We start from the raw sequence: 21,046 nt of genomic DNA, 5'->3' as shown, positions 1-21,046 counted from the left end.
AGGGCATAGAATTGCTCTCCACACACTCCTTACTGATAAGGCGACCCGACCATATCAATAAACGACAGACGTCCATGTACACACATACTTGTGTACATTGAGCATATGTGTCGTTGTAGTGTATTAAAGATTTATCAATCAATCCAATCTAAGACATTCTCTTGTTAACTATTTTTTAAGAGATTAGGACATTTCTGAGATTCTGGCATTCACAAACATAAGTACATGCATATTGTTAATATACTTCAATTTACATTTTATTTTTGTTTTTTTTTTCATTCTGTGCTTTCCTTTCCCACTTTCATCGCAACTTTGCAATTTTTTTTTTAATTTCCAATTCTACGAAATTACTTCACTTCTACTTCTTAATGAATAATTTATTTAATTTGTTTAAAAATATATACATATGTAATTTCCGCAGGTAATATTGTAATGTTCCCGTTTAGTTTGACCATTAGGCACCTATCTTTACAATTAGCGAAGTTAACAACCCTACCTTCAAGAGGTCAATGACCCCATTGCTTACATATAGCGAAAACAACAACCTTCCCTGAGGCTACAACCCTTCACTGAGTTGGTCAATGACCCCATTGCTTACATATGTACATATATCAGAGGCAAGACCATTGCCTGAGGTCAGTGTTTATAATTAACGCGATGAACAACCCTTCCTGAGGTCAACAACTTAAAGTCAATAATCCCTCTTCACAATTAGTGAAGTTAAAAACCATAAGAAAGTCAACAACCCTTCTTGAGGTCATTGATCTTTTGGAGGTCAATAACACCATAGTTTGCATTTAGTGAGGTCAAGAAACATGCTTGAGGTCAATGAAATACAGATTTAAATCAATGAAGTTATATATAAACCTTAGCGATGGACCGGAGACTTTACCTTGAGGTCATAGAACAGGAAACAATCGGTCCATGCCTCATCCCGAGAATAAATTTACCAGTTGTGAATAATTTCAAATGAGGTGTATTCTTACAGTCGAGAATATTGCGAGACACACGGATTTTACAAACTCAAAAGTTCAGCGATAAGTCCAAAAGAGTTTTAAAAGAAGAATATCAATTAACACGATCAACTTCAAACGAGGTCATCAAAAACCATTTTGTGGATTTGCCCGAAAACTGCGAAATTTATGCAGGTCAACTTTTAAACATTTGGATTTACTTGTATATAATTACACTTGTCATAAGAATACATTCTTTCTTGATAGATGATGGATTTGGACACAACATAATCTCTTTTTACTGTTATGGAATTTTCCATTTGGTTTTATTCGGCGCACACAAACACAAATTGCTTTTTAGTTGCAGCAGAAGAAATGAGCCTTTGCTCTCATTTATCTATTGAGATGTTGTGCCACGACGCACACGACTCATTGTGGCATTTCATTAATGGAAAGCAATTGTGTTTTTGTAATATTTACATAGTACTATACATTATGAGGCACACACGCCGCCAACACATGCTGATGCTCCGGTTTGGTGCTGATAAGAGGAACCTGATTAACGCATAGTTCGTGATAAGCCTAAGCCACTTGTGTTTTGTTGTTATAACGGCCTCATCCTCACGGCTCAAGAAACATTTGAGGGAGTATGAAAGCACATTCCCGAAGAGATATAGGGTACTAATATAAGCGATTTCAGTTTCCATGGACTTCAACCTTGAAAGGAATAACGATATCTCCTGGTTGCGATGTGTAGAAGACCGCGCCGAAAGCTTTTAAGATAGTATTATCCTCATGCAGGTTATATTTTGGCTTAAGTCACTAGTTTTACTTATGTGCGCTTGTTACTCCAAATACAGTCCCACTTTATCGAAGTTAAAGATGTGGAAACTAACAGAGACTTCACTATTTTATTCTTCACTGATCGGTAAATGAGAGTATCGACGATGAGACTAGTGTTGTTGTTGTAATGTAGAGGTGCTTGGTGTCAATTTTACATTTAGCTCAAGACACTCACGAATTCTGGTCTAGATAGCCATAAAATTACCGTTTGACCCGTCACGTAAAAAACTCCCCCAATGAAAAGAAGAACACAGCCTCGGATAGGAGACTTTTTGATGACGACCACTGCAAAAAAAACAATTGCGCTTTAAGAGCATGCACCTGGAATGCCCGGTTGCTTAATTGGGAAGGTGCCGCTGCCCAGCTAATTGATGTCCTCGTAAGAGTAAAGGCTGAAATCGCCGCCGTTCAAGAAGAACGACGGACGGGACAAGAACTGGGACAAGCAGATCCTTGTGGCATTTACTACAGTACAGAGAGAGACTCCGTCACCGAGTCCTGGCATTCACCCCGGTGGATGAAGGTCTTGCCAAAATACGTTCTTCAACATATCGCTGATTTGCGCTCACGCCGCGACGGAAAAGGGAAACAATGCGATCAAAGATGTCTGCTATAAGCGCTTGCAGCGCACCTACGAAAGCTGCCAACGCCACGATGTCAAGATCGTGCTCGGTGACTTTAACGCCAGGGTGGGCAAAGAAATAATGGAACACCTCCAAATGGGTTGAAGCTGACCGAATTCGCCGGGAAACAAATATAGTTATATTTAGTAATAGATTAGATAGGAAAACTTGGCTCTTCATATCGCTCATTTGCTGCAAGACCGGCATAAATCAAAAAACGTGATTTTTGAGTTAAGGATGGGTTCGACTTCATGTTAATGTCTTATATTATATATTTGTCGGGATCTTTTAATTCTGAGCGATATGTATATTATATAGATCTATTCTGTTAGCAGCTTCAGGGTTTCAACAGCTACAATATCCCGAAGCTTTTTTCTATTACATATGCGTCCGGAATCACGAATTTAACTGCCCCCAAAAATATTTGGGTATTCAGTGAGAGTCGCAATAACTATTACACGATTTCATTGTCTTTAAATGAATAGATTTTTTTTGTTTTATTTTGTAATAATCAGAATGGTTTCTTATACCATAAATATACTTCCTTTTTTATTTATAAATGTGTATTATGTAAGTATATGTTTGTTACTTAAAAGCTATAAACAAATAATAAACGCCAACAGACGCCAACAATAGCAAAAATATGTTAATGTGTACTAAAACGGTATCTTGACAGTTGATGCCGTAAGTGCAGCTAAATAAGGATGCAACGTCATAGGCTACAGATTTCAATAGTTTCGATATATTTTAGCAGAATTCTTTCACAATGGTTTATCTATTAATCACACTAAACAACCATCGCTCAAGTCAGCGTTTAGCGGCATGTAACTGGTTTTTCCAATACTATTCTAACATTGAAATTCTTAAAAAAAAAATAATAATAATATAGAGAGAAAAACAGTTAGCTTTCTTTAGAAACAGTGAATAATTACATTTCACATGCATGTAAGCATATTTGTATTAACATGCCGCGTCCAAAATGTTTCGAATTTAATATAAAGGCCAAAGTTTCCAAACATTCGTATTGGCGCATATAAACGACGGTGGTGTTAACGTTATCGGAAGATAAACAAACATTGGTTAGATTAATACAAATATTTTAAAAATACATATAGGAAACTGCCCATAAATTTTCCATCTAAAGCAATTCAATTTCTGACTCCCTTCAAAGTGTCGGCGTTTCGGGCAGCAATGAAGTGAAAAATGTCACCACAAAAGTGCGCAGAACAGAGATCACAGATGCGGTATTATCGTTATTTTCAGTGGCTTCAGCTGCCGCTGTCGCTGTACTTTCCGCGCCCGCCGCGTCGGTGGCCGATGGTTGACTGTCGGCAGCAGCATCGGCGGCAGCGCCTTCGTTTTCCGGATTGCGCCGTTCGTCGGCCTGTGCAGCTTGCTGCACTTGTCGCACACCTCGTCGGATTTGGTCCGCATCCGCCGCATTGTTGTTGCGATTGATGTTATTGTTGTTGCGTTCATTACGCAGGCGCAACACACCGATGTGGTAGCTACAAAAGAAGAAATTAGAGATAAATGTAATTATAAAATAAATATATATATAAAGGAAAAATACATTTTATGCAATATATTAAATATTTGACTTACAGATAAATACCACCAGCAATAATGACAACCGCAAGACAGCGCAATGGAGATGAGTTAAAGTACAGAATTGTCAAAAAGATAGCGAGACGTGTAATCGCAAAGAAACTGTCCAACCAATCGCGATTCTCTTGCTCCTCCTGCACAATATTGGGAAAACGTGGCGCGACTGCTTGTTGGCGTTCTGGTTGTGCCTGCGCCTGTTGGGGTTGCTCGCCGACAGCCGCCTCCGCAGCTGTGTTGCTCTCCGCAGCGGGCACAGCTTGCGCCAGTGGCTGCACGCGGCCTGGTTGCGACAACAAGGACGCCGCCGATATCACAGGATTGTTAGCGCCGGCTGCAGCTACACCCGCCGCTGTGGTTGGCGCTATAAAAGGCATCTGTTGTTGAAAAGGATTGAATCCCAATGGACTTACACCGATTGCCGGCAAATTGGCTGCTGTGGCCGTTGCTACATTTGGCATAGAAAAATTGGCGATTCCAGTTGACGGTGAGGTAGCCCTAAAATTATTGCAATTTTATTAATATAGTTTTGGGTATATTTTAAAAAGTGCGAAGAGACGCACATTCGAGTATACTGTTCCATATATTGCGAATAGACTTGCTGCATCCATTGGTACATAGCGGCTTGTTGTGTGGCCATAGCTTGAATATTGAACTGTCCAGGCATCGGGAATGGTAACACATTTCGTGAGTTGTTAGGATCATATGTAGGACACGGCGGATTTTGTAATTGTTGGTTGAATTGTGGAAACAAAAAATTCTGCTGCTGTTGCTGGTATTGTTGATAGTATTGTTGCTGATTATTGTATTGAGGAGCAGCATTTGCAGAATCAGATCCAGCAACATGACGCTGTCGCAGCCCGTCGCCGGTATTACCACTGTGAATCATGTTAGCGGAGGAGGAAGATACGCTAACTTTCGACTTCTGTTTGAAATTGGTATTTAGAGAGTTTTTCGGTGTGTACACTAAATGTATTATGTGATTTTGTGTATAAACGTCTTTGTAGCTCCGTATAACATCCTTCAACAGCAAATTATCATTCAACAGCTGACCTGAATATATTAGCTTCTGCTCGTCAACGGGCTGTAATGGAAGAAGCAAGTGGTATCAATTAACACCTTTAGACATAAACTACGTTAAGTACATAGAATACATATAAGCATATAATTTAGTTCAAAATGAGGCCTAACTCAAAACAGTTTCGATACTTCTATAATACGCAAAAGATGCATTATTTGCTCAGTTGTTATGAGACTTTCTTTGAGTATATTTACAGCTGTTGCATACACGCGTACAAGTGTAAGTGGATGTGAGAGAAGAGTGACGTGTCCATTACATTTTCCACGTTAAGTGGCTCAACTAGAGTTGGATTTGCGTGCTCGCATAGTTTTTCATGTGTATATTGGAATTAATTTTATTGCTTTCGGAAAAGCGTGTAAAACGTTATTTGTTTTGTTGGAGCGAAATGTATGCATGGTAGATTGCATCTGGTGCAATTAACGAGAGCGTGTAATATAGAAACATGGACATTGGCATTTTAAGACTTGAACCTTGTAACTTTTCACATAACTAAGCTTTATTTAATACAAATATATGTAAACACAATGCAAAAACAAAAAACAAATAGTAGTTTTACAAATTTACACTCACTAAAACTTTAAATTCCAATAAAATATTGAAGGATATTTTCAGCAAGAGCGTAATTGTAACGGAAATTTTAGATGTAAGTACTTAACAACGTTTATAGGACGAAATTTTTGTATGTACACGTGGCACTATTTAATATGAATAATTAATTTCACCTCAATACGTCGATGTTTTAAATATTATTGTTTCTGATAAGACAGCTGTTATATATAATACGGCCTAACTTTGTCTGCGGGCGATATTGCGAGCAACCGCTTCAAAGACACACACTAAAATAAATACAATAAGATTTACAAGCAATCAAGAATATTCTAGGAGTGCTATTCATTTGAAGGTTCTAATCAACTGCTATAAAATAACACACCAAAATATAAATACAGTAAAAATACCGTATAATCAACGAAATACGAACTGAAACCTAAAACCTTCGGTCTGCGACCGATCGAGATGTTTGCAAAGCGTTGCCTCGACTAATGTAGGTTTATATACACAAGTCAATATATGCATACATACGTATGTATGCATAAACAGAAATGTACTTAGGTAGGCAATAGTTGAGTACACATACTGAAAGCTCACTGGAACATTGATAAGATAAACGATCGCCACACAAAAATAAGCGAAGCAAAACAACAAAATCCAGAGTTTTGCGTACTGTTACTTTGTTTGTAAATAGAAAATATTATTTTGTCAATTATGCAACGTCGACAATTTATAGTGTACTTAAAATATACATTTATCACAACACATTTTCGTATCCATTTTTTTATCAACTTCCATAATACTTAAATAAACAACAAGTCTTTTAGAGACACGCCAATGAACTTAATTGTTACCATCATCCCATTTTATGCTCATAATATTGTTTCAAAATTTGCCTCTGTGTAATTATCATTATACAGTTATAATTAAGACTCTCATCAAATCATTATACAATAGCAACAACTGAAAAATATTTGCACCGTCACTTTTATAACACGTAAAGCTAGTTTTAAAAACAGCTATAGAACAAAATGTGATAATATGATACTATACAAAAGTATCAAAAAAAACACGTACGCCTCATTCGATCAAAACAGTGCGCAAAGATGAGCAATGTGTGTTTATAATCTATGCAACATTCGCAAAATTGGATTCTGATAAGAAAAACATGTACAGATAACCAGTTGGTTATCATAGGAAATTGGATAATATGGAATTTCATGTTGTTATAGTTGATGAAGTAAGCAAGCACTCACCGGTTTATTCGGATATACCATTTCCAAATGTGTTTTTAATCGCTTAACCGTCCATAGCAAGTCAATATCGAGGATCTGATCTTCATACTGTTGGTTTGAGGCTTTAATTAATAGTTTCACACTTGTTGCTTTTGCAGTTGTTGTTGTTGGAATAGACGCTGACGCAACACTTCCAGCTGAGTTCACTGTTGATGCAGTTTTTGTAGTCGCTGCAGCACTCGCACTATCAGCAACCGCGGCGGCTGAAGACGTTGTGGACGAAGTTGTCGCTGCAGTTGTTTCGTTCATTTTTCAAATTTGCAATCACAATCAATTTTACTTTAATATAATTGGAGATCGCGTCAAATACAAAAACTAAAGTCAAATGGAATCTGTGAGCTGTTTTCAATTGTTTGCTTGTTTTGTTTTGTTTTGTTTCCACCCCAAGATGAATAAACTTCCCCAGAGAAATTCAGTTTTCTCTCTACACAACGTTTTTGCAAATATTTAGCAACTGCTTCAGTTGAATAATCTTGGGTTACTGATGTTTATAAGCGACTCTCATCTATTTTTAGTATTGAAATTATTTAATTTTTCTGCTACACACTTCACACATGTGTCCCACCTTACGCTGTTGCCTCCTTCCGCAGTTTCTAAATAGCAATTTTTTCTCTTCTTGCTTTTCGTATGTGTATTGAAATTTCAATAGCTCGGCTTCACTTCACTGTAACTTATTCTTCACTATTGCGCGTTCTATTTTCGTATATTATATGTTGCACAAATTCTGTTAGCAATATTTATTTAACTTAAAAATTTTGTCAGATTTTCCATAAAATTGTTTGCGAACCACAAGAAAAATTCGATTTTCACACAATATCTTCGCTTTTGGCAGTTTTGCTTCGTCTACTCGTTTTATTTGTTTCTACTTGATTCACTCTTCGTTTCAATTAGCCCTGCCGCGGCGTAAATTTGAAAAGAGGCAACACTAATTTGTAAATAAAATTTCAGAAAACTTTTTTCCAAAGTAAAAATTTTACTACAAATGTGTTAGGGAGTATTTTTAGAAACTAGCAGGAAATATATACAATAAAATATTTATTCCAATCAATATTACCATCTGACCAATATGTAATAAAATAAATGGGAAAAACAAATTACCCCCAGAAAAATAATCGGCTTTTTTCCCTTTTGACTTATTTTGCAATTTGTTTCTTCTCTTATTCGACTTTCTTTTATGTTTGCACTTTTCAAACACACACCATTATCTTTGCATTCACACATTTGGTCATTTCTGATTGGTGGTTGGTTGATAAAATTTCGATGTATTGGAATCAAATATTATGAATGCAACACCCTACCGTCCCTGCCAATAAGAGATTCTTCGAACGTATAAGAAATCTTCGTCATGTGATTAATATATATAAATAATACTGTGTTAATGTAAAATTAAAATGTGACTGAGGCATGCGCTAGAAGCCTCGTACCTTGAAAAGACTATAAACTTTTCTTAAAAAATGGTAAATTTTTTTGTAGTTTCTTAACCGATATACAGCTCCGCTAATGCTTGAACATGGCTATAAACTTATGAATTGGAACCGAAAATCCAATTCGATTACTTCTTTTTTATTGGCAATCAAAATAAATAGGTGGCAACTCTAGAAGGAAACTAAAATTTGTAATTTGCGTTTCCTTATCTAGAAAGAAAGATGCTTAACTTGGAAAGTAAATATCAAATCAGAAATTTGTACGAAAGTTATTTTATTTAAAACTATTTGTGTGGTGAACGCGGCTTCACCGAATTGAATTTCGTTTCCGCTTCTGTCGAGTGCAAGTCAACTAGCCAGTATTTGGGAATGAATCCGAATGAGTTTGTCGCTGGAACAACAAATGAAGTTTATTAAAACATTCCCTTAAATCGTCTAACGTAGCCAGGTATGAACTAACCTTAATGTACAAAAATTGGTACCAGTTCCGAAACTTCATCCCGTGCCAGGTTTAATATGGCTTGATTTTAGCAACATTCATAAACTTCCCATGGCATTATATCGAATTGTAGTCTTTATTGAAACATCGTTATGTGTAAAAGAAATACAAATTAAATGTTTTTCCATTTAAGTATTCGCATTGATATTTTGGTCTTTTTTAATAATTTAATTTGTTATTGCATATTTTTCACTACATTCTACCTCAAAATAGATCTTTTGGTTATTTCTTTATCTCCTAGCATTTTCTGATGATTTAATTTTCGTTACCGTTATTATTAATGCGTTATATAGAAGTAAAACTTACATACATACATATATACTAAAAAGTTTCAAGTATTTTCCTTTGATGAATGTTGTTCGCTACTTTTAAAAGTACATATTTATAACTAATTATTACTAATTCATATATTAACGCCTATTAAACAAAATCGATTCGTTTTTACTTATACAAAATATGTATTATTAAATACGTATGGAAAACTAAAATTTTAAGAGGAAATTCTATGAAACATTAACATCACAAAATTGTTTTTTTTTGTTTATACAAAAATATAGAGTTTGTTGTGTTTAGCAGTGTATTAGCGAGTGGTTGATGAGAGCGTTGTGAGCAACCAAAGTTTTATTAATATGAAAATTTGTTAATATATAAAAATATAATTTAATGCAATTCCTTCATAGGATTTTTCACTTATCGCCACTAAAGTTCGTTATAATAGCACAGTAACGAATTATAAAACAAATGTAAACCTTTGATGATGAATATTATATTATTTTTTAATCGATTTTTCTTAGCATTAAAAGTATCTACATACGTTCCAGTGTTCTGAAGTTTTTTTTTTATTCATTTCATGTTATTTGGCCGCTGTATTTATTTATTTTTAAAATGTCAATATTATGTACCAAAGTTCGCACCGCTTCTTTACATGTCCTCGAAAAAGTACGTATGTGGTATGTAAAGTTTAATTTAAAAGCTTCTCAAAACGGTCTTTAACGCTTAGCTTGCACAATTCGAGCATATAAAGGATATATGTATAACATTAATGAAAAAGCCTGCAACAGGGCGTTTTCGGAAGAGACATTGTTGGAGTTCCAGATTCGCTTGTTAATAATGCATTCCTTTTAGTTGTATGACGTCTTCAGCAAATAAGTCATATTTATCTTTAGATGTATGTATGCAGATGTAAGCTTCTCAATGTGGCTTAGATATTGCACATTTATCTAAAATGTTGAACGACTTCCATTTGAATTTTGACATTGGAATGCTTCCAACAGATACTACGTCGAGCAAGATGGCCTTCAAATAATATGGTGATATATTTGAAATAACGAAAAAGTGTGCAAATTAGTTCGTGTTAAAAGGTTGAAAATTATACACCAATAAGCCTTATATTTGCCATAACGCTCCATGTCAAAATTTGGTGGCAACCTTAATATACTTCGGCCTTATTTCTTCCCAGTTCATAAATTACAGGTTTATGGAACAGACAAGTTAAAAATGTGTGCGCTTCATATATATAATTTTGTTGCTGTACGTCAGTTTTACATCCGATTTTTTGTTTAATTGATCTAATATACTAGCGAAAATCACGAAAGTATAGCAACAGATCTTCGTGGTCCACCCTGACTGATATTGTCCATAGAAGACCATTTCTTCATACCATTTTTTAAAGCTTCGGCTGTTACTTTATCTTGCATAACACGAGACATGGCTTCCAATTTCTGAGCACGTTCTTTAGAGAGTGGTTCAGTAGGGAAGGACAAATCATTCGCCTCGGCAAGCGTGCGTAAATCAAAGTAATATTTGGCGTAGACGGATGAGGGTACATTTATATTGAATTGTAATAATTCAAGAAATTGACGTTCTAGTTCATTCATATCCTCCACAGTAATGTCTTTTAATATCTGACAATAATCCACATTCCACACTGCCTGGTCGTCCCAAACCTTGGAGGCGAGTAATATGGCACCTATGTTAGAAGAAAAAAAAGAATATATAGAATTAGTTACAAAATTTCACATTAAATAAATCCTCTAACTTACCCAGTACCATTCGCTTCCAATTGCACGGTGCCAAATCCAATTCTGCGTAAGTTAGCAAACGCTCGAGATAGACTAGTGTTATAATGGCACATTCGGCAGTCAATTGAGCTGCATTGAATAGAGTGCGTACGAACTTGTAAATTTGTCTATGCTCTGGATTATGTGAATCATAATCCTCAGGCACGGCATCGTGGGTCAAAGGGTGTAGTTTCTCATCGAAAATGTCAAGACGACGATCCGATTGTCGATTTTTAATGTGATAGTAAATTGCGAGTGAGACACATTTCACCGTATTTTTCAGATTCGGTTGTGACACCGTGCTGTCATCCAAATAGATAGTAGAACAAGACGAGCTCTTTTTTAGGCCTCCACCAGTAGAATTCGCAGCTTGTTGGGCGATTTGGTGTTGTGACCGTTTTCGGGAAATTCCTCCATTTTCGACTTTGGAGCGTTCGAGAAACATCGTTGCAGCTGTGGGGTCCACAGATGGATCCTCTTCGCCCTCAAGCGCTTCACGTTCCGAAATGTGTTGCAAATTATGAGGGTTGTCCAGTGTGCCAGCACTGTGATGAATAGCCGCCGTGGAAGCAGAAATGTGTCCATCCAGCTGATGTTGTGAAGATGAGATGTGATGGCTGCTATGTACATGATGCCGCTCCTCATAAACAGGTGGAATTTCTTTAGATTTGCGATCGGATTGAGGACTCGCATAAGCGCAACAGGAGTTTTTGTTTCCCATGTTCCCACAACGAAATATGCAAGCTATTTAACTATAGAACGATTATGTGACTATATATCGAATGATATATAATAAATGAAAAGAGATCTATTGAATGCGAGGAAATATAAAATTGAGGCCGATAGAGTTACAATTTGCCTAAGCTGGCATCGAATCTATTGAATTGATCAATTTCAATTTTTAGTTCATACTTTTTTCATAAATTGTTGACTAGTTGGGATATTTTCTATTTTATTCAACCAAGTTAAGTATGGTTGTCTTTCATCAATATTTGGCATACATGTAAACGATGATTTGTTTAGCGAAATAGCTAATGATGGAGACTGGTTTCATCTGTGTATAATGAAACTTTAAATATTGATTTCTAATATTACACAAACTTCCTCAATATTTGGCACATTTATATATATAGCTGCATATTTGCTGATAACCGAGCTCCTTTTCTGAATCTGAAAATATGATTATAGCTATAGTAAACTCTAAAGGTATTTTTTACTTTCATAACTAAATAAAGTTTTCTACATTTAAATTTATCAATTCTACACGGTAAACATGATAAGCCCTGCAATGGATTATTGGTCGAAAATATAAAAAGGACATAAATATATGTATAATAATCAATTTTCATTTTTAATTAAGTTAAGGCAGCAGTGGAAGCTAACAATTATGAAAAGATTGCGCTAGAAAAACAAATATTTACACCGAAGAGTTTCTTCTCTTGCTTACGTCCGTAATTACAAAAAGCCGGCAAATGTATGTAAATGCCTGCTTACTTATCAATACATATGCATACATGTTTGTGTGCATATCAATTACTGCACAACGACAATTAGACCGTATTTACCAAGCAAAAATATTGTTTTCATTTATTTCTTATAACTGTGCTTTTGGTGTAGATTATTATTTTTTAAATAATATATATGCTGTTGTGACTAAGAAGTTGTTAAGAGTTATTGAAAAAATCAAAATAATGAGTATTTACTCAAAGTTAACTGTTAATTGCGTAGGCGTGTAGCTGAACCGATCATAGTTAAGAAATTGAAAACCTATGGTGTTCGTTTCCAAACTAACCGGATTCACGTGTATGTATGAATAAATGTACGTAGCTGCCACAAAAACTATTTAGGAAATTGCAAAGATCTTGTACAAACTAGACCAGTAAGCCGTAAATTTGCGTTTGCTTGAAATTTTGCTTATATACATAGATATATGAATTATTATTTGCATATGTAGCCCACCTTTCGACATCATAGCAGATTAAGATAAGAGTATAATTAATGAAACGACTCATGATTGTTGGGAGCTTTATAAAAATGTTGACATAATCTACGTTAGCTACATATTACGAAAAGAAACAGGTTGGAATTCACTAATATACGAAATACTGATTTAGAATTATTTAGTTCCTTGGATTGCTCGTTTTGCAGCCTACAATTTATACAATTTTACCACTGCCTAGTTTTTTCAATTGGTTCGTATATAACACTAGGATACTGAAAATAAACAGACAGGCGGTGGACGAATTGCTTGCAGAATGTAGCATTTTCCAGCTAGCTTTTTCATTTATAGCATACAGATTTATAAATCTTCCAATCCACACATTCCAATTTATGTACTGATTCATAGCTATTTTGTTGATTCATAGTTTTTTCACTTACAAATTTATTTATTTTGCAGTTTACGGTTCCTTTGTCCGTTTGACACCTTGTGAAGACGTTTGGTGTGGCTCTTTCGAAGTATTTGTTGTTGCGTTTGCACAAACTGCAATTCGTCTGTTGAAAAACTATTTATAACATCTTTGGATTTTTACATTTTAATATTGCAACACTTTAGTTCATCTCAAAATGATGATGTTAAAACCGCACATGTACGAGTATTTCTATCAAAAAATAAATAGAATTTTATTTTTCTCACAGAAGTTGCGGTTTTTGTGATTTTTCGGTATTTCGTTTATCGGCTTGACCAGTGTGTTCGTGTGCATTGCGCATGGTTGTATTTCAATGGTCGTTATATAAAGTACGCAAAGTACGAGTAAATAGAAAGCGTAGAAAAAAATATTAACAGAAAACTCAAAAATCCATTGTAAGGCTTCGTTCATGGCAATTATGCAGCGATTAACAAGATTTATGTGTGTGTTTGTAAATTTGAAACGTGACAACCAATGTTAACGCGAAAGCACAATTGCTAAGTAAATACTCTCTAATGCAACCCTGCCATAAACAGCTGATGGATATTGTAAAATGATTATTTAAACAGGTTGCCAGACTGATGCGAGTATCAGCGCTCTTTCCAATTATTTTCAACGATTGTTTGTTGTGCAGTTTTAGGGATGTTATCTAATGCTGTCCGTTTAGCAGCCATCTGTTAGTCAGGTTTCCGTTAAAAAAAAAATAATTTACTCTCTTTGTTGAAAGAAGCAGTCTTGGTTAAATTAATGAGAACTTAATTGAAACTTTTTAAAACAATTTTCACATGTTTCTCTTGAAGCCAACTATACTCTATTAAGAGAGTTTTCCATTGACCGAAACAAATGGTAGTCCGATAGTGCAAGGTCGGGGCTATATGGTGGATGCATCAAAGCTTCTCAGCCAAGCTCTCCCAGTTTTTTCCGAGTGATCAAAAATGTGTCTAGTTTAGCGTTGTCATGATGGAGGACGAAGCCCTTTCTGTTGATCAGTTATGGTCGTTTTTTTCAATTGCTTTCAATCCCACCAAGCACTCAGCATAACTTTTCGAGGCGTCTATCCTGGCTTTGCGACTATTCGTTGCGCTTCACCACGCTTGGACCATTGCTTAAGTGAAGCTAAAAATCTCACCTTTCCAACACTATATAGTATGACACAATGTGGTTGGTAGCACTGGCGATTTACGACTGCGACGACATCTATTGACAAAATGCGAAAAGACTTTTTCGACTAACCAATATTATACTTACCACTTCACAACTTCTTTAGACATAACAAATAAGAGACATCGGTTTTAAAGTTTCATTATTTGTATTTAATAATATTCCTCATATGTATAGCATTATTTACTTGTTGTCTTACTATAAATTAAATAATGTAATAAATTACATATTGTATTTATTCATCAAATCGACATAATCAACGTTATTAAGGTTTAGAGTGTAATTAAAAAGGTCAGTGCCTTCAGACGAAGTTAATGTTGGCTTTAATTTTAAATATAAAAGCACTTTATTTAGGTAACAAAACTACAATGAAGTTATCCCAGTTTGTGTAATTAGGCAAGTAGAAAAAATTCTACTTTATTTAGCAGTAAACCTTGCTTGAGTTCAATTAATTAAATGGTTCAAAAAAGGAGAACTTGCTAAAACTATTTACAGTTGATTTCTTGTTTATATATAAATTTTGAATGTCTGCATTTTATTGAGGAGATTTTAAATGGATGTAATTTGTTATTCATATTTTTTGTGCTCTTTCCTTCACTGAAATATTCGCTTCAAGGGAGCTTTTATTTATTTTTTTTTGTAATATTTTTATATGTATGTATGTGCATTGTTCTGATTATTTAATATAATTATTATTTATCAAGCAGCTAAATCGTAAAACTAATTATTTACCTTAAATGATTGCTTTCTTTCCATGTATGCTTTCCCGTTTTGCCATAACTTTTGCAGCGACGACAATTCTACAGTATATGTAACTAACCTCAAAAGTTTCGAACTTGATAGGGTTCGCGTTTGAGTAGATAATCTACATTTGCTATATGTTCTAATGACTAAACTTGCACTTTGTTACTTTGCATTAAATTCTATTTTCGATTTTTTAAATACACTTATAAGTTTGCCTTCCTTGCAACTCGCTGCCAACAATTTATTTACACAACAAACACGATTAAACGCAATTCGCATTTTTCACTTTCATAAATGTATTTTTGCATTGCTGATTTTTCAAAACTTGCAGTCGGCAAATTCTAAATTCTGTTAAGTGCAGCAAAGTAGATATTTGTTTTTGTAATTAATAAATTTCGCAAGTACTTAAGTAGACACCTATGTATGTATTTCTTATGGTGGCTTTGGGGTTTCATTACAAATATTTTTTTATGCAGTCGAGGATTTGCTCATTGGCTATTTGTACAATTTACAAGAAAGGTGCAGTTGATAGTTGATAAACTAAATGAGGCCTGGTTGCACAGTGTAATAGAGGCACTGAATGTGTAGCTTCGTAACCGACTGATGGAACTGTAATTGTATTAACAAGAAAAGGTTAGCTTATGGGGAATTTTTGTTTTAGCCATGTCATTTTAATGATTTTATTGAGAGACAGTGCAAGAAAAATATATTGTAGGCAAATATTTGTAACAGTGTTATAAAAAGTTAAGTGTATGAGGAACTTATGCCAGTGATCTAACTGCAAGTGCGGGGTAACTGCAAGCCAAGAGACTACTGCTAGAGCAAGCAATACAATAATTCACTGCTTCCTCTCTTCTTTCTCTTCTATTCACTTATCTCATTTGACTTAATTTAAGAACTGGAACTATGTTGCATATGTGACTCCGAAAAGGGCACCAAAATCTAAGTTTTTTCCTCCTTTTGAGTAAAGCAAGATGTAAAGCCATTGATTATTTCCATCTTGATTCCAGTCGGCTGAAATGGCAAATAGCCACAGAGAAGGGTCAAAACAGGCGGTGCGCGGTCCAATATCACCAAACCAAGACTTAAGTAATTAATTTTTGTAATATAATAGTAGGTTTCAACTTATTTTTTTTAAGCAAAGAGTAATTGAAAGTCTTGCAGTTTTTTAACTTATTCTGTTTTAAGCAAAAAGTCTTGCAGTTTTGGAAAAAATTATCTATCTGAAAACGTTCAGTCAAAAATTTTTTCGGTGTGTTGGCATTTCCCCAGCATTGCTCAGTTAATTAAGTGCCCAGTGGCTAGCAGCTAATCAGAGCTCCGCCGCAAAATTCTGTTGCTTCATGAAGTTGTAAGTACTTTCTGCTTGTAACTGCTAATTTTATTCACATAAGTGTATATAAATATATGTACTTATTCAGTTTTAACAAATACATGCGCGTACGTCTGTATGCACATTTACTACAATTTATGCATTATTTTTTAGGCTTTTGTTGATTACTGTACATAATTTATTAAAGTTTTTGCATCATGGACGTGTTTAATTTCAAATTTCACAAAAATTGTACATTTATAAGATCTTTGCTATTTGCTTTTTAAGTGTGTAAGGATTTGCTGCATTTTCAAGCTTAACGGCATTTTTGCTGTAATAATGTTTGGCTAGAAATTGAAATGTTGCAAATTGCGCGCAGAATTTAATTTTTGCAGGAACACATACAATTTTCACGTCATATTCCTTCAAATTATTATTATTTTTATATTTTTTTTTCATTTATGTACCTTTCCCTTTATATCTACAACATTATGCGCTTTAAATTATAACATGAGTGTACTTTTGTAATTTTACATTTTTGCTTTAAATACTTTTGTAAAGTTTATACATACATACATGTCTGCACCACACGCACACATATAAAGTCAAGGGCGTTATATTTGTCTATGCATAATTTTCACAAAATCTACATAGGCCAACCCTAATGCTTGGTAAGATCGCTATTGCAAGCATGCCCGCGCGGCAAAGGCAGCACAAGTTTTGGCGCCAAAGCCGATTCGGTACTGGGTCGACCTATGTAAATGCACATAAATAGTTATATATGTATGTATAAGCGTTGTTATACTTAATTGAGTCCAAGTAAATGTGTACTTGTATGTTGTGTGTGTACTCACAATGCAGCATATATTTATACTATTTATTCAGTATATTATTTACTACCTTAATAAAGCTATGATCCCAATTTCAGCTGATAATATAGGCCAACCTGCTAAGTGTAGTTACCATTGCTCTCTACCTCCAGCGCTCACCCTTCGTTTTCTTTTAGCACTCACACAGTTTACGGTTATAACGAGAGCTGAATCAATTTTCATGCTCGCAGTCGACAAAGAAAAGAGCAATGGTAATCCTTATACGTTGTGGTCCCGTTATCAGACATTTGAAAACTTTTAACCAAAATTATCTTCTAGTTTCTCATTGCATTTGGAAACAATGTAACGAAAATAAGAAGACAAAGAGTAAACAAAACGTACGACAATCAAACAATTACTTAATAATTATTCAACAGACAACAAAAGTGTCGCGTATAAAAATAAATTTACCATTTACACACACACACACACCCAGTTAACATATGTATGTATGACTGTTTGCTTGCCATTACTATAAACAATGCAGTTATAATAGCTCCTATAAGCAGCTTATGCGTATGTATGTATGTGTTTTGTAGTATATACGAGTATTACTCGGTAGTCATGTAGGTATATACAAAAGTTAGCTTATCCGTTAGTTATGTATGTATAGTGGTTGCGTGTTTGAGTAGCACAAGTAAAAGACACGAGTAGACTAGAGTTGCTAGCATAGTATTATGTAAGTAGTGTAGAGCAGCAGTTAGGCTACACAAGCACGCGGTTGCAGGGAGTTGCAGTAGAAAACTTGAAATCAGGAATTACAGGCAAGGCGTTTATACTTTTCAGGTTATAAACATGTTTGGTACATATAAATATTATAGTGTTGTCAATTACGTGTTTTGTTTGGGAATATTTGCTTAAAAATTTTTTTTAGGAATTAAGTTTTTCAAAAATAATATTTTTCAAAATTTTGTTAAAAATTAAGTTTTCCAAAAAAAATATTTTTTTCAAAATTTTGCTGGAAATTAAGTTTTCCAAAAAAAATAATATTTTTCAAAATTTTGTTAAAAATTAAGTTTTCCAAAAAAAATATTTTTTTTCAAAATTTTGTTGGAAATTAAGTTTTTTAAAAAATATATTTTTCAAAATTTTGTTAGAAATTAAGTTTCCCAAAAAAAAAAATATTTTTTTCAAAATATTGTTAGATATTAAATTTTCCAAAAAAAATGTTTCCTTCAAAATTACTATAAAATTCAATTAATTAACCAAACAAAATTTTGCTATTTTATTTCCTTTCTACATTGCCAAGAAAATATCATAACAACAATAGAATTATATTTAAATATGCTACAAGCTACTAAAATGTACAAGTATTTGAACTAGAAAAAAGTTGAAATTTAAAAATCGAATTACATATTTTTCAATAAAATTTTATTTTAACAATTATTAAGTACTTAAAAATAAATTTGTGTACTGCCATAACTAAAACAAAAAATATTACTAACAATACTTTTTAATTAATTAATTAAAATTAATTTAATTAAAGAAAGTTAAATAATTATTTTAATTATTTAAATTAAATTAAAGAAAGTTAATTAAGCTCCACACTCAATTTACATTGCACACAACTTTTAACAACTGTTTGCCCAGTTTTGAAATTATAAACATTTTTATGGCGCTCGCGCATACCTACATATGTACATATAGTATGTACAAGTGGTATACAACAGTTATAGTCACCTACTTCTTTTTTTACTTAATTTCTGTTTCATATATTTTTAGTTGTGTTTTTTGTTTTGCACATTCCTCGTTCTCGCTGTATTCACTTCTTAGCTCGTACAATGCAGTTTACATTGCCACATGTTTAAAATTGCATATTTGCGGCTAATATTTCTGTTTACATTTAGGGCTGTATGTTTATGTATGTGTGCATGCTTATAAATATTTATCATTATTGCTGATTGATTGAGTTTGTTCAAACACACTTTTTGCTTCACAAGCTGTATTTATTCGCCACGATCATTAACGGCAATGTCAATAAAAGTGTAAAGTTCTGTTTGTGTTCATAAAAAGCCTGCCGATGGCAGAATGTTCAATCAAAACTCATAACTCTTTCACATCATTTTTTCGTTAGCATACTTTTTCATAAACAAAATTAATGTAAATTACAATTTTTGTATTTGTTTTTATATTTATTTGCAATAAAGTACATTACCGCAGACATTTTCGCATTTTTTATGTACAAAGCTGCTAATATTTAAATTTCATTATAACATAAACTTAACAATAATTTTGACTTATTGAAGCATATTTAGAAAAAAATAACTGTATTTTAATTGTTTGTATGCCCGCAACACAACAATCGCACGAATTCATGGTAGACACACATTATTACGGTGTATACCTACAACATAATATTTTTTTTATAAACAAAACGAGTTAATTAATTTTTATATATACATAGAATTAGTATGTATGTATTTGTGTATTTTTTGTATTTTTGTATTTTTGCGTTTTTGCATTTATCTGCAATAGTTTTTTTCTTATACTTTTCTACACATGTTAGTCTCTATTCAGTTCCAATATGTGGTGTTGCCCTTACTTAAATCAACTGTCGTTACTCAGACTTGCGCTGCCAGCCGTGTGTTTATTCCTCACTTTCGCCCTCCTTTTGTTGAGCTTTTTCATTGCGAGCAGCCTCCTCTGTTCGGGAAGAAAAAATAGTTAAATTTAGATTAATAGCGTTAAGCAAATTGATTGCGTCGCATACGCCATAAACATCCACACTGAATTTGCACTCACAGACCACACGGCGTATACGTAACAAATTGTCAAGTAGCAAACGGTCTTGTGCAATGACATGCACTGACATGTTCATATGAATTGAGTAATTCCAATTCATCGCGTGTGTTATTATATTACTTATAAAATAATATAGATGTGTACTAATTAACGGTAATCGGCAAACAACAAAAGTAACTTCTAAACAAATCAACATTTCCCCCTCCGCACGCATGTTCTGCAACTGTCAGTTGTTGTGAGAGTTGACGAGTCTGCTGGGCAAATTGCGGTTTGGAACAGCAATAAACACGCAACCCTCCCGCACCCCCACCCTCGTTGGCCAGTCTTTTCGAAGATAAATTCCGTTTACAAGCTTACCAAATGTAATTGCCCCGCAGCAGTGATTTGTTTGCGAAAATGGGGAAATCACTTGTGACATGAGCAAATTGGTGCGCCAATTAGATGAAATTGTAATCATCTATGTATATTGATGCTGCGTGGGTGTGTGCGCGCTGGTAATTCGTATGTACACACATTTATATACATATGTAATTATGTGCATGCATATGTATATGTATATGTGTGTGTGTGGAAGGTAGTTGACTTTTGCAACTTGTCAGCTTTATGGGTCTGTGAAAATGGGCAGGGCATTGTTATGCAAATGGATAAGCAGACTTTCTGGTTGCGCTGAACCGATACTTTGCCAGGCGGCTGCCTGCAGTGTATTTCATTAGCAAATTCGAAAATATACTCCCAGGCGAATGAACTTGCCGTTTCTGTTGTGGGAGGAAGAATTGTCTGTGCTTACTTTCCATGGTATTGCTCTGGAGAATTGGAGGCGAATTTCAGCACTTTCTAAAAATGGCTCGAAATAAACAAGAAGCTGCATGGGGTTGGGT

The 21,046-nt window shown here is 34.3% G+C and overlaps 3 protein-coding genes across 8 annotated transcripts in view; all 3 read right to left on the bottom strand.

Annotated features, from left to right (window-relative positions):
- Positions 1–3,139: 3,139 nt before the first annotated feature.
- LOC126754236 (homocysteine-responsive endoplasmic reticulum-resident ubiquitin-like domain member 2 protein) lies at positions 3,140–7,805 on the bottom strand. Its single transcript, XM_050466218.1, has 4 exons — positions 6,911–7,805; positions 4,588–5,108; positions 4,025–4,522; positions 3,140–3,927 (listed from the first exon to the last, which is right to left on the bottom strand). The coding sequence occupies exons 1-4, from the start codon at positions 7,196–7,198 to the stop codon at positions 3,585–3,587; spliced, it is 1,650 nt and encodes a 549-aa protein (XP_050322175.1). The 5' UTR covers positions 7,199–7,805; the 3' UTR covers positions 3,140–3,584.
- Positions 7,806–8,924: 1,119 nt separating this feature from the next.
- On the bottom strand, positions 8,925–13,633 carry LOC126754237 (cyclin-Y). 2 transcript variants are annotated; one of them, XM_050466219.1, is made up of 3 exons: positions 13,312–13,633; positions 10,915–12,102; positions 8,925–10,841 (listed from the first exon to the last, which is right to left on the bottom strand). In XM_050466219.1, exons 2-3 carry the CDS (start codon positions 11,651–11,653, stop codon positions 10,459–10,461), a joined length of 1,122 nt encoding a protein of 373 aa, XP_050322176.1. In that variant the 5' UTR covers positions 11,654–12,102; positions 13,312–13,633; the 3' UTR covers positions 8,925–10,458. The 2 variants fall into 2 exon arrangements, with proteins under 2 accessions (XP_050322176.1, XP_050322177.1); XM_050466220.1 differs by having other exon boundaries at positions 10,915–11,684.
- A 997-nt stretch (positions 13,634–14,630) lies between these two features.
- LOC126753522 (dual specificity calcium/calmodulin-dependent 3',5'-cyclic nucleotide phosphodiesterase 1) overlaps positions 14,631–21,046 on the bottom strand; it is a 182,277-nt gene continuing 175,861 nt past the window's right edge. For all 5 annotated transcript variants that reach the window (XM_050465035.1, XM_050465033.1, XM_050465034.1 and 2 more), the window contains one exon: positions 14,631–20,069. In XM_050465035.1, the coding sequence (XP_050320992.1) occupies positions 20,014–20,069 (56 nt within the window). In that variant the 3' untranslated portion in view covers positions 14,631–20,013. The remainder of the gene's footprint in view (positions 20,070–21,046) is intronic.

This window comes from Bactrocera neohumeralis, chromosome 3 (assembly GCF_024586455.1).
Source record: "Bactrocera neohumeralis isolate Rockhampton chromosome 3, APGP_CSIRO_Bneo_wtdbg2-racon-allhic-juicebox.fasta_v2, whole genome shotgun sequence".
NCBI lineage: Eukaryota > Metazoa > Arthropoda > Insecta > Diptera > Tephritidae > Bactrocera > Bactrocera neohumeralis.
The sequence above is the reverse complement of the archived record's forward strand: the minus strand, read 5'-3'. Positions and strand labels throughout refer to the sequence as shown.

Excerpts from the sequence above, each read along its gene's own strand:
- LOC126754237 (XM_050466219.1), bottom strand. The coding sequence starts at position 11,653 with ATGGGAAACAAAAACTCCTGTTGCGCTTATGCGAGTCCTCAATCCGAT. Across the intron at positions 10,842-10,914 it reads TTGGAAGCGAATGGTACTGG|GTGCCATATTACTCGCCTCC; the intron begins GTAAGTTAGAGG and ends CTTCTAACATAG.
- LOC126754236 (XM_050466218.1), bottom strand. The coding sequence starts at position 7,198 with ATGAACGAAACAACTGCAGCGACAACTTCGTCCACAACGTCTTCAGCC. Across the intron at positions 5,109-6,910 it reads TGGTATATCCGAATAAACCG|CCCGTTGACGAGCAGAAGCT; the intron begins GTGAGTGCTTGC and ends CTTCCATTACAG. Across the intron at positions 3,928-4,024 it reads ATTGCTGGTGGTATTTATCT|CTACCACATCGGTGTGTTGC; the intron begins GTAAGTCAAATA and ends CTTCTTTTGTAG.